The sequence below is a fragment of the Leuresthes tenuis genome, unplaced genomic scaffold (assembly GCF_036924035.1).
Source record: "Leuresthes tenuis unplaced genomic scaffold, fLeuTen1.0.hap1 SCAF_9, whole genome shotgun sequence".
Lineage (NCBI taxonomy): Eukaryota > Metazoa > Chordata > Actinopteri > Atheriniformes > Atherinopsidae > Leuresthes > Leuresthes tenuis.
Genome location: NW_027325363.1, coordinates 8,716,357 through 8,731,555, shown reverse-complemented (window position 1 = coordinate 8,731,555; position 15,199 = coordinate 8,716,357). Strand labels below are relative to the sequence as shown.

General features: G+C 39.6%; 1 protein-coding gene across 4 annotated transcripts in view; it reads right to left on the bottom strand.

Annotated features, from left to right (window-relative positions):
• robo2 (roundabout, axon guidance receptor, homolog 2 (Drosophila)) overlaps window positions 1-15,199 on the bottom strand; it is a 152,811-nt gene that overhangs the window by 14,745 nt on the left and 122,867 nt on the right. For 2 of the 4 annotated variants that reach the window (XM_072392165.1, XM_072392166.1), the window contains exons 17-22: window positions 14,153-14,341; window positions 13,218-13,244; window positions 10,334-10,376; window positions 6,324-6,451; window positions 4,769-5,041; window positions 3,734-3,859 (exon numbers count right to left, since the gene is read on the bottom strand). In XM_072392165.1, the coding sequence (XP_072248266.1) occupies window positions 3,734-3,859; window positions 4,769-5,041; window positions 6,324-6,451; window positions 10,334-10,376; window positions 13,218-13,244; window positions 14,153-14,341 (786 nt within the window). The remainder of the gene's footprint in view (window positions 1-3,733; window positions 3,860-4,768; window positions 5,042-6,323; window positions 6,452-10,333; window positions 10,377-13,217; window positions 13,245-14,152; window positions 14,342-15,199) is intronic. The other 2 variants (XM_072392167.1, XM_072392168.1) reach the window with 2 other exon arrangements.

Sequence of the window (15,199 nt, the reverse complement as noted above, 5' to 3'; positions counted from 1 at the left end):
ACTGACAATAACTAGATCTCTTCTTAGTTCATGACAATTCATGAAATATTCAATTAATGACAATCAGCACTTATATTCTAGAAACTACATTGAAGTTCAAGAATGGTGCCACACTGATGGCATCTTGTTGCAGTGGCTCTTAGCATGCTGTGTCTTCTTGATATGTTCTATTGTTTGCATGTGGGACCAGCAGATTGAGCTTTCCAAAGCCCAACTAAAGCCTGAAATGAGACACCAAATCCAGATGAGATCAGGAACTAAAGAGAGAGAGGAGAGAAGGAAGTTTAAACCATGACTTCTCTTCATCATCATGGAAACTTTGAGATCTTAAAGATAAATTGGAAGCCCTGAGGAGGACACAGTGGGAGTACTGCGAATGAAATAAAATTTGTTTCACTGAGACGTGGCTGCAGGAATGACTAACACCTTTCTACATGGCTTTCATATTGTACAGGCAGACAGAACCTGCAGATAGAGTATTATTATTTGTACAATAAGTTAATACTGCAGCAAAAAAAATCCCTTTGCTGATAAAGTATTACTTAATTGAATTTAAATATTTCTTTATTGCATGCAACTTTTCTTCACAACATCCTTCAGGTTTATCATATATTGGACATAATCTCCATGTTGTCTAACCTGTGTCAGATAAGAAGTAATTTCAACCAACGATTTTCATTCAAGCATACTGAAGAGAAGTAACTACTGGACTGTAGATGAAGATTCTGTATAAATTTGTAGCTAGATAAATTGTCTGTCTGCAAGTAAACACCTCAATCCAGAAAATACTTCATGGTGATGTCACCATGTAGACTGCAGTGCCCTCTTGTGATTACCTGCTGAGCGCAATTGGTTCTGTCATGGTTTGGGTTTGCTGCCAATGGCCAATATTCACTTTTTGCAATGCCCCCCCAAAAAACTGGCCACTTTTCCTGTGCAATGTATATCATAATGGAATCTAATGGAATCTAAAAAAGGAAATTGACTCAGGTAAAGTAAAAAGTACATCACTGAGGTACATTTCTATTGATTTTCATTCAAATGTCAGAGGGTAGAAAAGTAAACAGTGTACAGCTTTTCATAAGTCCAAAAACGTCTGACTGTGTTGCTATTATAAACTTTTCTTTTTCTTCCAAAAATAACTTAACTACTTCAAGGATGAACATGGTGCAAAACAGAAAGTGCTGGCATGAGGGGATGGAAGTGGTGTCAGAATGAGATTAATAAAGAATGGAAGTAATAAAAGAAACAACTGTAAGCCCAAGGCAGACAGCACCATAGCATAAGTATGGTCTGCAAGTAATTGGATATCCTAATCGCGCCTGTGGGCGACGCTTGACTTTTACCAATAAATGGTGAGCTGATGTGATTGTTCAATCATCCTTAGTCCCTCCACACAAGACCAGCCATCAATATTGTAAATGAGCCTCTTGTAAGGAAGGATGTTCTGGCACTGAAATTGCAACAGCTCAACCCAAATATGAAAAATACATAGAGAAACTGTGGCTAGGAGCTATACAAGAATTACACAGTGAACTCATGTACTTTGACAAAACTGGGCTTCTCTTCAAAGGGGAACTGATGCTAAACATAGATTCAGCTTTGGGTATTTTTACCCAAGGTTTGGACGCTCCCAGCCTATAACTGTAGGGGTGCACAGCCTTGAGCTTGCTTTGTTTTCACTGGGTTCTTAAGTGCTGAGCAGGAAAGCCACAGAGTAGATATTCCAGAAGGACTACACAGCCACATATAACTCATAAGTGGGGAAAATAAAACTCAAAATCATGTACGTATGAGTTTTGAATAATACAAAGTTACTTTATGACGTGGGATGCAACATACATGTGAAACACAGGAAAAAAACACGTCACAAACAGTCGTGAACTTCACATGATCATGGACATTGTAGCTTCGTAGGCAGGCTGACTGAGAGTGTAGTAGAGCAAAAAGTCTTCAGGGTTTCTAACCGCTACAGAAAACATCAGTTACCTTTTCTCCTCTACTTTAAGAAAGGTTTTAATGAGCTGCTTTATGTCCCCAGTGGAGATCCATGCTGTCATGAAAGCTGCTCTATTTCTGTTCCTTTTCATCCCGCTCTCCTCCTTCAGACCTCACATTCATTATTCCTTCCTTATCCTCAGAGGGAGAGCAACGCACTATAACTTCCACTCCCCCCTCTTGAAATGCTGACTTTACTTTGGTTGAAGCCTGTATCAAAGCCCAGCTTGTGCTGATTCAAATTCCCATCACTGTTGCAAGTTACACCGCACAGTATATTTTCTGTTAATTAATTCTGTAGATAACATCGAGATAACATCCGTTTTTAGATGCATTATTATTTCAGTCCTTTTATATATACACATAACTTCCGTACAATCACACAATTCTAACTTCTTCCTTACCTGTACATTATACAGTATACCATACATTCCTGACTTCAATTTTGGTTCTGCGGTTCTTTTTAAGGTTGAAGAAAAGCTAATAACACAAGGGGCATTTGTATTATTTTTTTGTATCAGGTAACTGAAAGCATTTATATTCTCTTATAGCAGTTTATCTAATTTGTTCAGCATTTTGGAAAATGCATACATTTGCCTTAGATAGGATAGGAAGATTATCCTAACCTTCAGACATGAGCTTAATAAGGGTAAAGGCATTGTAAGGAGCTAAAAAACCTCCAGATATCACTAATTCACACATTATATGCTGTGTAAAAAACAGCAACTTGTGATTTCTATGAACAGCTCATTGTGTTCTCATTTCACTCTTGGCAAGTGTGTATGGATAAGTATTTCCCCAAAATCTTAAATTAATTCTTCAAAACACAATTTCTGACATACTTTACATTAAAGCTAATAGTAAATTTACCTAATCCTATCATTTTCATTCATGTCATGAATTTATACTGCAGCATGTGCCAAGCCCAGTAGGGGCCCTCAATAACCTATAGATCTATAGGAAGAATCTGCCTGTGAGGCATGGCCACTACCCATCCTTCTCTCCAGCCCACTGTGCGCTAGAGCATTGAATTAGAGACCAGTTAAGGCAGTGGCTTGTAACTAGATAAAAGAAGAGAGTGGAAGGGAGGCAGTCAGAGGGCTGCCTTGGTGTCCTATAAATGACATTGTAATTCTCTGAACATGGGTTTTAGTGTAGTCGGCCACCATTAAGGGATGAGGGAAAAGGGAGGTATTTTTGCCACTTTACCCAGTCAAGCATCTCTAATGGTGTCTATGTGTGTGTGTGTGTATAGTCCACTCTGTCTGAAAGACTCCCTCTGCCCCTGCTCCTGTCTGCTCACTCATACAGAGAGAGACAAAGCAATCATAAGGATCTGCAGTGGTGGCAGAAACCCAGCCTTCGCACTTAGAGCCATATTCTGTCAGAAGATTGTCCTACCATTCCTTTATGCTCCAATAAGATGTCAACAGCTATCCTATATTAAAGCATTGCAACGTACAGTGAAAACAGACAAAAAAAACCCATAGAACTTGAAAAAATGACAGTAACTTACAGTGTAAGCATAGAGTATAATCAGCTGGAAGCAAGGGGGGGTAACTCAGTAAGCAAAGCATCTCTAGTGAGGGAGGGGGAGTGTGCCTTATGCCTTAGATGTCAAGTTTGCACATGCAAATAATAGATCAATAAAGTAATTAGGATATCAGTCAGTCATAAAGTTTGGTTGGGGAGCAGAGGGTCCCAAACTGCTTTATTCTCTGCAGCGTAAACCAACCTGAGAGACTGCCGCTTCGCTCTGAGCTGTTGTGAGAGCTGGTGGTGCTGAAATCTTGTGATTGGTTGTGTGGTATTCTATTAGACAATCCTTCGGCCAATCGGTAGTCAGGAATGAAAAGGAGGGCTACAGTGGAGGTTAAAGGGCAAAAATCACAGTGGCATCAGGTGACTGGCAGTTGGCACAAGCACATGCAGGCATGCAGTTAGAGCATCAAGCAAGCAGGATAAATTCAGGATTCATACACACAACAAGCTGTACATATCACTCATTTCATTCACTTTCTGATATGTGAACAACAGACAATACATTAACTGGAGGAATCTGACTTTTTCTATGTGTGGAATATAATCAGTGAGTCAATAGTAATAATTTTATTTCAATATTTGTGCCACTTCAGAAAGATATAATCACATTTGATCATATGTTTTTAAAGATTCATGCACAAGGGAACCAAATAAAAACTATAATTATTCTTTTATAGACTGTTGGAAAATTAGATAATGAATATGTATTAGAATACAGCTGTATAATATGAAACTCCAGTCGGCTTTAAAAAAATCTTGCCTCAAATCCACGGTAATCAAATTAGATTATTTTCTTCAATATTAGTAAAGATAAAATAGATTCATAATTACTCTAAAACTGTCGGAAGGATAGGATCACCACAAAAACTCAGCAAGAAATTGATGGATAGCTTAACAGTACTACCCCGTCATGAGATGTTTATCCAACCTTGAAGAGCAACCAAGATAAGGCCTGCTGGTGGAAAAACTATTCTTTTTAAAACAACCACGTCCCATCACAGTGAAGTTAGATAAGCCTCAGAGAGCTTTGGAGGAAAAGTTTAAACACCAACAGGCTGCCTTGTTACAACTGTGCAACCCTGTGATTTTATTTGAATAATAACAAAACAACAAAGCTCTGAGGTAATGTTAACTGATAATAGCTCTATAAAAAAATACTGAACCTCCCACACAGGGACAACAGTGTTCCCACAAACTGCTAATGGCACACTTCCTCAGTGTGACTTACTGTTGTTGCAGGAGTTCTTGTCAGGCAGGGAGTATCCCAGGTTGGCCATTTCCTGCTTGGCCTGAAGCGAGGTCTTCCACTGGGCCTCAGGCAGGTCCACAGCCAACTCATGGATGCTGCTGGAGTGGAGAATCTGAGTGGTGGCATATGGAGTGGCTTGTGATGTTTGACCTGGGCTGTTATAGTTGGCTTTGGTGGTGAAGTCTATACTGCTGTAGATGGCTCCATCAGAGAGCATTGTGCCTGTTTTATCCCCTTGCCCAGTGGGAAGATCTAGTAAAGAGGAGAGGAGGAGATTTGTGAGAAATTTGTCCTAAAAAAAGTTTATTGCATCAGTAACCATGAAGTTTTGACATAATAAATGGCTGATAGTTGACTGATAGTTCTCTCATCTATCGAACTTGTATAACCTAATTTCCAAAAAAGTAGGTATGCTGAGTAAAACAAAAATTATATGAAACCCCAAAATTCTTCACAAATCAAGTCAGCCATTTGCCTTTGAAGTCTTTCTTCCTGATGTATGAAAGACTCAACCTTTTCAAGATGCTCTTTTTATGTTCAGTTATATAATTGACCTGCTACCAGTTAATCCAATTAGTTGTTACATGCTCCACCAGTTTCAGTTCAGCATTACACAATTTGTTTGTTCCCTCATCCCCATTTTCTTGCAAAATGCATCAAATTCAAAATGAGAATTTATTTCCAAAATAAAGTGTCATTTCTAAGTTTGAACACTTCAAATATTGTCTTTGTACTAATCTCTTAAAAAGAGTTTAAGTGATTTGAAAAAAAGAATTCCAATCTGATCTTTCTTTAACTATATGCAGCACCCCATCTTTTTTGGTACAACACTGGTGTATAGCACATCCAACCTTGAATTACTTGGACTTTTAAAACACAAAAATAAGTAAATAAAAATCACTGCTTAATTAATTCCATCCTTTAGCCTCCCCGATGATGTGGTCTTTTCTCCCTCCACATATCCTCTGGCTATCTCATCATCTTTACTTCTCTGTTCTGAGGGACAATGCCACTGCTTTGCATGTGTGTGTGCTAACAGAGGGAAGAGAGAGAAGGGGAAAAGCAAGTAGGCTCTCCTGATAGTGCATGGTTTGCATGCCCAGTGAAGGGGAGATGATGTAGAGCCATGGCGGAAGTGTCCACATCTGCGCCAGTCAAGCTGCGCCTGTCCTTCACGACTGGCTGCTCAAGACCATCCTTTCAAACATCCATCCACCCCCTGTTCCACAGCCCTTCTCTCTCCTTGCATTCTCATACTCTGAGGTATTGGCTATGACACCACACTGGACTATTTGCCATCACTCACCATGATGACAGCAGACTCCCTGCTGTTAACGTTCAAGCTTCCTTCCTATGTGATATATGAATACATGTCTAAACCCAAATTAAAAGCATGTAGACTTATATTTTAAGTGCATATATGTACATAACAAACAAAAGGGGCTCTGTTAGAGCACAAATGAAGGCATGACCATCATCTTTCATCTCTTATGGTCTCTTTCTCAAAACAGCTAGGACTTATCAGGGCACTCACCTCCTCGACCAAAGTTACTCAGGTCATTTGGTCCCCCTGAGCTGCTGTTGACAGGTAGGCTGGTTGCTGGCCAAGAGTCCGCTAACCAGGGATAGCCTGGGTCACTGGCATTTAGTAGGCCCGGCCGGCTGAGCAGAAACAAATGTAAAAGAATAAGCTGGGAAATTACATTACTGTAAGAATTTATTCATTTATTTTGTTTTAACAAGAACGATTGCATTTACATGCGGTTTTATTCTGCAGTGTAATTCAGTTCAGAAAAAGAGAATAAAGCACACAACTTTAATCAAACATATGTTTGAATTTTACTTTGTGCACAATAACGTGTGCTTGTATGAGATAAGCTTGTCAAAAGCCTCTGACGCAAATTAAACACATTTGAGGAGGAGGGGAAATGGTACACAGATAGATTTCTTCTCCCACACAAAGTTGGAATTCCTTCAGGCAAACACAGCCCTTTACTTCTCTCTTTCTCCTGCTGTGTCTTTGTCACATTCAGTTATTTATGCAAAAGTACACTGTAGAGACACTAATGCATGCTACTGCTGTATACACACATGTGCAAGAGAACACGCTGGCACCCATGAGTATATGATTCCTTATTCATTAATCTCCTGTACATTGTGCTGTGTTTTCCCATCAACCCCTTGCGGTGATGTCCGGGCAGTTTAAATTTTATTTGATGAGGAGTCAGACCTCAGGTCCGGCCCTACCCCAATGCTTGTGGGATGCCTGCAAATGGGAGAGGGCAGTTCCATTTAACAGGTGTTGTGTCCCTCTTGAGGGGGTGAGAACCATAAAAACAGCCATCAAGACTTTAACCTGTCATGGGTGACTGCTGGGAGGCCATTAGGGACACTTTACTGTACAATAACGTCTGAGGCTCATTACCATGGGTCCCAGAGACGGCGTTAAATGAGAATGAACACTGAATTTGCCAGTGAAATGGACAGCAATGCAAACAATGTAGGTATGCGCAATCGCTTGTTTACATCAGTAGATAAATGATAAAATAAGCAGATTCGATTAAACAAGAAATCCTCTCATAAAATATTAGAAGTCTATGCAACATACTTTTTTGCTAGTGCCTGGCATTGTTTTATGAAGTACATTACGGAAACATGTGTACTCTTAGAAGCCATGCAACACAGTAGTTTCTAACCTGGCTGTCTGACGGGGCTTATTGTCTGATCTCCAACGGGGTGATGTGTTGGCTCTGAGGGAATGAGAGAGAGTCAAGCCCTGAGGACAAGGGCAGGTAATGGGTGTGCTGCAGTCACTCTTTGCCTCAGCTACTGGTTCTAATGAGAAAAGCTGTTCCATAGAAGGAGGAGTGAATGAACTGCAGTCCTGGCGAGCTAAGAGCCCTCGCTGTGGTTTGTGAATGCCAAAACAGGCCCTCGGGGGAGACAAGTCATTCAAATTGATGGCTATGCATCAGACACATGCACTTTTATAGGGTAATACATCTCTCCCCGTCCTTCTACCTCTGTTCCTAGCTGCCATGTCACACCACAGCCATCATTCTCTCTCACCATACAATATTTCCCTGACCCTATTTTCCTTTATGTTTCAGCTATACACTCCACTTTCACCCTCTGCATCTCCTCTCTGCCTCTTGTAGGCTTAATGTCTGTCTTGCTGAAAAGTGCAAACTGCTGAAATAGAAGATATCGTTCTCATTTATTCACTATAAAATGAACGATGTAAAAAAAAAAAAAAGACCATGACTTTGTCTCATCAACAGTCTCACTTGTCCTGAATGCTCCAGCATGTAATTCCCCAGCCCAATCCAAAAGACCATCTGAGAGACAAGTAGTTAGTGGAAATGGTTGCATTGTCCTTGTATTCATCACACAGCAGCAGTACTTCTTCTAAGGATAATTATAATAAAACCGATTCCTAGTGAGAATATTTGTTATACGTCTATGTGACTGTATGAGATGGTGGGGTAATGGAGAGGGTTGGGGACAATGTTGGGGACCGACACTGGGTCATACGTCTGATGAAAAGATGACTACTAACTTTTAATCCCTGTCCAACCAAGGATGGATGGCAACCTTGGCAGATAAAATCTAATTTGGAGCATTTCCTCTTCCTGTTAGACATTAGAGTTACTTCTGATGAGTAGGAAGGAAGCCATAAATACCGCAAAAGATGTCTGACATTGAGCGTCCCATAAATAAGCCAAGTGAGAAAGATTAAATCCAAACCAACTTCATAAATCAGGTGTTCATAGTTCCACGGAACACTGAATAGAAATTGGATTAAAAATCCAGACATTAGATAACACTTAACAATGGGGAACACAGATTACTTCATAGATTAACGCTCAAAGAACATGCTGCCTTTTAGTATTCAGATGCTGGGATGGAAGGAATCTCCATAGCAACAGTTTTAATAAAACCTGATCTCTGCAATGCTCTGCATTCTCCCTGCCAATAGGAGTGAATCTGCTTTGCAAAAACATTGATCAGTGCTGAGATAGGAAGTTATTACTACCTACTAATTACCATCTCCCTATTGGCAGGGGGATAAGGAATGAACCCTTATCAGCTTTTATCAATTTCAATTGAGCAGCCAAAGTCAAACCGTCCAGCTCTACAATCTGCAACCAATTCATCTTCCATGAATCATTTATTTTGTGATCGATTAAGCATAATTGTTCAGTCAGAGCAATTTGGCAGGAGCCAATGAGTACCTAGGAACAGACGTGGCTTCATTTGCTATTGTCTAATTAATGCAATAAACATTTCATGCAACAAATGAACAAATTTTCCCAAGATACCCTGCTTCATGTATTCACCATCGGCGCAGATGGGGAAGCTGCAACATCTGGGATTTGATGGCACCGAATTGACTAACAGATCAGAGGCTTGTCTTAGAGTTCCAAGCTGCATCCTATCCAAGTGTTATGAAAATTGTGGGAGTCAATGCTCCTGACAAAAGGTTTGACAAATATAGAGCAACAAAAATACAGACATTTCAAATTGCACTCGCTGGAGTGGGAATCAGAACCACTTACGTGGAAAATTGAGGGAAAAACACGACAGCAGAAAGTAGATGAGAAACAGCATGGCAAGTGGCGTGGCTAATTCATTAAGATATTGCTGACAGCTCACAGAACAATGGAGGAAAAAATTGTCCACTGTTGCATTCAGTTATATGCACAGAAGAAGGAAAAAAGAAATAAAGGAGTCATTGATATAATAAAAAAAAAACTGAAACTAGACTGCAGTATAGACACATTCCCAAAAGCCCAAAGACACAGGGGGTCCGATTTAGTTGCGATATCTCACTGAGTGTTTAAGATCTGGTGGTTTTACCTATTCAGGTGTGATAAGCAGTAGATAGACAGAACGATTCTCAAGGGATTCTCTTGAATACCCACAAAGGCTCAGTAACTGGTGTCATTGAGATGTGCCCTATTCACTGTAGCTCATCTGCTTTCACTAACATGCACTGAAATGGAGCAGACTGTATGAGGGTGCAAGTGGGGGCTCCTCATACATGCACACACACACACACACACACACACACACCTCTCCCATGGGTAATTATTTTTACATTATTACATGTGCTCAGATCCCAGCCGCCCACGCAAGGTGACAGGCAAATTTATCACTCCAGAGGGCTTCGGGGTTGCATGTAGCCAGCAGCGGAAGATAAATGACAAAATAAAAGCACTCTCTGCTTAAATTGTTTCTGTTAATTCTGTTGAAGAGATTTATGAGTTCATCTATCGATGCATAAATGGAGATGTGGTAGAAATGTATATTTGCACTCCGGTTTGCACGGTATGCACACAACAGGTATTGGTTATCTATCAACCTATCATTCATTTATCAGTGTTAGAATCAAAAGCTGCTTGCTGTGGATCTCATGCATGACTATGGAGGAAGGGTTGTGTAAACCCAGGGACGGAGAGAAATAAAAAGCAATGACAAGCTTATATTCTGTTGTTCAGACTGGAGGCAGTTGAAATATGCTGTTACAGGAGAGACACTCACCTTCCATTGCTCATCAAACCACCATCAACTCTCTGGAACGTCACTAAAGAAAGAAAAGAAAGAAAAGAAAGAAAGGAAAAAAGCCAATCATTAAGTTTTTCTGTACAATACATCCTGGTTTTGTTTCCATAATCAAGAATACATTGTCCTGTCATTATTATCCAGTTTGCCCTTGTGCTCCAATAGCTATGTGCTCTTGTTTTTCCTTTTTTATTGCACAGCTAAATAGTTTATGGATTCACCATGGGGTTCAAATGTCCCTCTGTGTCCAATATCTTTCATGATTTTTTAAGAGCATTGATGATGAGGATTGTATATTGCTTTGATTTGCATAAGTGGAGATGTCATGTGTTCCTCAAGGACAAGATGCCTGATGAGAGGGAAAACTCATTTCATCTCTCTGATTTTGCTGCTGAGTTATTATCAGATTTGTGATTAAATTTCAGCCAAAAAAATTATTAGAAAAGGCAGTGGGCTCATTAATCATGTTGAGTTTTCCATCTACAAGCATGAAGGCTGAGTTACTGGTTCTTTGGCTAGCAGAACCTGTTCCACTAAAAATATATAAAATAAAAAGGGCCACTCTTTCTCAGAAGCTTGCAGAACCCCATAGTTGAAAGTCGGGGATCCATTTCATCTCTGTTGTAATGACAAAGCAGCGGGAAGACTTATAAGCATGTAAGAACTTTAATGGGTTTCAGGAAACACAGAAAAGCAGCAAGAGTTTTGGAAATCACCTCATGCCAATGAGGAAAAAAAAGATGGGAAAGAGAGCAGCTTCACTAAAGAGAAGGAAGGAAAGCTGTTAGTAATTTGGCTCATTTGTTCCACAGATGGAGATTAAAGAGAGAAGAAGGCTCAACATTCCTCCTCCTTTTTCAGTTTCATTCAAGTTGATACCACAACAAGCCTAGACTTGGGTGAAATATGGGGCTTTTCTGAGGGTGACGTAATAACAGATGACAGTCTGAGGAAACTCCCACAACAGACAAATTGATTGCTAACGGGACATTTTAATGTATCACCAATGTAATGTAAGATTGATGTAAGATGACTTTAAGATAACAAATTTTGTCTTTAAGTTTTTACTACTTTAAGTTTTTTATTTTGTCCACAACAGATTTAAGCCATTAAGAGTTTATTTACTACATTAATATTCAAGTAACTGCAGCAGGTGGAATTAAAATACTAAATTTTACCAATATTGCATGTCTCTCAGGATAAAATACAGTTTTGAGAGCTCCAGACAGACATGGCATTCTTTATTCAGTCACAGCCAAAGCCATGTCTCTGTGTTCCCCCAACACCAAACTTGCATTTTAGAATATTTTAGAATTGTTTGAGTGAGGACTGACAGGAGAATCAGGCAGAGGTGAGAGGAGACTGTGCTGCGGGAAGGCCTCTGAAGTCTCTATCTGTGCTGAGGCACATTTCTGTGCTGCTGTGGAATACTTTTATGTTAGACAGAGTGACATGGCTGGGCTGTGCTTCCCGCCTCTGACTCCAAGATAAGCACTTTCTCCAATATGAATGCTGATTAATCCCCTTTAATAAGCATTGGTGGAGGGGTGGGGGGTGGCAGAGGTGTAATCAGCAAATAAAAATTCCATCAAATCTAATTCTTGCTGGCGGTGTGCCTCAACTGCATTGTGATTTACCTCTCCTGTGCTGACAGCTTTAGGAGGCAGAGATAGGACACTCAATGCATCAACTAATTGTCAATACAGAGACAAGCAGTGGTATAAAACTTTCCAACCACATTCTGACTCAGATTCAAAATATCACCTCACTCTGACTATACAGTCTAAGCTGTATTTAACCTTAAATTGTCTGTGCCAGTCAAAACTATTTTGTGAAATAACCTGCTTCCTCTCTGGCTTTTTGACGGTGTGCTTCTAATTTATCTGACAAGTTTCACAAACACATTCTATGATCTGTTTTTACAGCTGCTGTGGGAAGGCCAGAGTAAACTGGGTTTCGGGCTCTGGCTCAATCAGAAACCCATAAAGATACATGTATACTTTTACAAAAATGCTACTGTTTAAGATAAATTGAGGAAACACAGTGAAGGACACAGAGCTGATCCCTAATGGACTGTAGCACAGCTGGTTTTCATATCAGTCAACAATTCTATCTTTATATCACTCTGTTTTGTTTCAGAATTTCTCTTTTGACTTCTCTTCTCTCAGTCCACTCCATCCATGGACAGCTGGATTAATTATTTGCATATTTTAATAGCTTAATTTAGTCAGTTCTTTACTGATACCTACAGAAAAAGTTGTAAAAAAAGAAAAGAATTAAAAAAAAAAGAAATATTGTATTTAGCCAGCAGGACCAGAAAAGTATCCACACTAGTTGTAAATTGTAACAAAAAAAATAAAAAATTGTAACAAAAAGTAAATTAAAAGAAAAGGGAAAACACTATCCAGCCAATTAACTGACACTAAACGTATAGAGATGCCGAAATTACAGCACAGCTTGGATCTTGAAAGGAAAACAATGGAATATGAAAATTTGAGGAGAAGGATCTAAACCTGTATCACAAATATGTCAGAAAGAAAAATACAGAAGGAAGGAAAATTCATTCAAAACAAATAGCTACAACAGACATACAAACATACAACACAATATGTATAAATGGCTGCATGTTGGGCAAGGAAAAGAGTTTAAGTTTGGCCCATGTCATGGCCAATAATGAAATGAAACTTACTTGACTTGTATATTTCATTATCTAATAGGTTAAACCTTGTTCACCCAAACAATGTTTCAATTTTCATTATTAGTCATGACCACTTGTTTGACAGTCCAAACATGAGCACTAAGAGCAGTCAGTAGATGAATCTGCGCTCAGGTGGGGTGAGGAGACGGGACAAATGAACAGTACCTGCAGGGGTGAAGGTGAAGGACTGAACTGCAAAACAAGAAGACAGAGAAGTTGTGTGTTAAAAGCTTGCAGAGGTAAGCGGTGATTTAGGGGTATCTGCACACTTGGGATGGGGTCAATCTGAAAGGTTATGAGGGTAAGAGAAACAAATATGAGACCACAACATCACCCAGTGTGCAGAACGAAAGCAAGGAAAGCAGCCAGCTCAGAGGCCACAGAGGTGCAGAGACGGTGGCACAAACCAAAATAAAACACACAAACATTTAATGTAATGTATGAAAATGAAAAGCAAAATAACCAAGCCTTTTCAAGCAGCTGCACAACCTCTTTCTGAGTTGTTGAACATGGTATGCACATATGTATTCCTAAATTAGTTCCCCTTGAATTTATGTTTATTAATAAGTAAAGAAATAACGTGAGGATATTTGATTTTATTGACAACTTTACTGTCAGTTCATTAACATGTTCAACTCTCCGATTAAGTCCTGTGCATTTGGCAGTGTCTGTGCACTTGCTTGATAATACTGACTGGGGTCTCTCAGAAAGATGCGGGGGTCAGTGTGTGGGTGGAGAGGTAAAGAGACTCCAGCTTCAGTGACCGGCAGCGCGTTCAGTCTGCACACTCAGCTTAATCACCTTGGGCTACTATTAGTCCACCAATGGTGGATTTTTCAAAAACTAAAGCCATCTTGACATGATTCAAACTCAGATCTGTCTCGCTGTTGTGCTGTAACGGAGCATTCATCTCAACATCATCATGAGTAGCTTCTACAATATTTCAATTGAAGGACGATGATGTGATAAAATACACTTTCCTTAAAAGGAAATAAAAAGTATTTTGTTGAGAGACAAGAATTTCACATTGTTTATTAAAGCAACTGAGTGCTATGTCACAGTAAGTTCAGATGGATGACTCAGAGACTGATGAGTCTAACCTGCATAGTTGCTCAGGCCCTTTCTCTTCTTTCTCCTCCAGTAGAGCCAGATGCTGAAGCCCATGAGGATGACCCAACAGGCTCCTCCAATACCAGCAATAAACGCAGGCTGTTTCACCACATCAGTAATCTGCTCTGTGATGCTGTTGTTCCGGTTTCCATGTATAATCACGTCCCGGAACTCCTTACCTGAGGGCACAGCAACAGACAGAAAACATTAATATGATGCTAGGTGGATAGTTACAGGAGAGAAACAGGAAATATCAGTGCTGTTGTGTATCCTTTGATTCGTCAAGGTGAAACTTAACAAAGTCACCTATGTAATACTGAAGGGCTTAGAAATATTATACTTTTTCACAACTATAAATAAAAAATGTGATAGATAGATTCAAAGAAAGTCGGTTTGATGAAATTTCAGTTGAGATATTGACCAGCAAATCATGACACAAACCTAGGAGGTGTGCAGTTAAATAGTGCAGACTGAAAAAAGACAAAGCCTGAGAGCTTATAACAAAACCCCAGGTGATCAGGCTGTTTGGTTTGCTCAGCCCCTAATTCACTCCACTGCTGGTAAAACACGCCATGTGAGATGAGTGGAGAAAAGCCTGGTCTATATTGATCACAGTTCACCCCTACTAGCCTGCCTGACAATATTTGTTGCAGCGTGGCAAGACTCATAGAATAAACTACTGTATGTGCTCTTATTCAAACACATGGGTATATGTACAGTTGAGTCTAGCTACAACTACAACTTGACTTGGCCATTTAATTTGACCATTGTTCCTGTTCAAATATACATGTATGGGAGGAATATTGAGTTACTGATCAAAGTGTGTCTGGATGTGTTAGTCTTGCTTTGAGAAGCTCAATTTTGTATGATTTTGATTGGTCTAACATGTTTCCTTACCTTTTAAAAGTCTGGTTGTGGTAACTCTTTTTTTAGATTCTTGTGAATATGTTTACTGAAGAGGACAAACGCTAACTAAAGATAATGAACACATGTACTGTAGAAACATATGCACATCCAAAGTTTCACAAAAACGCTTT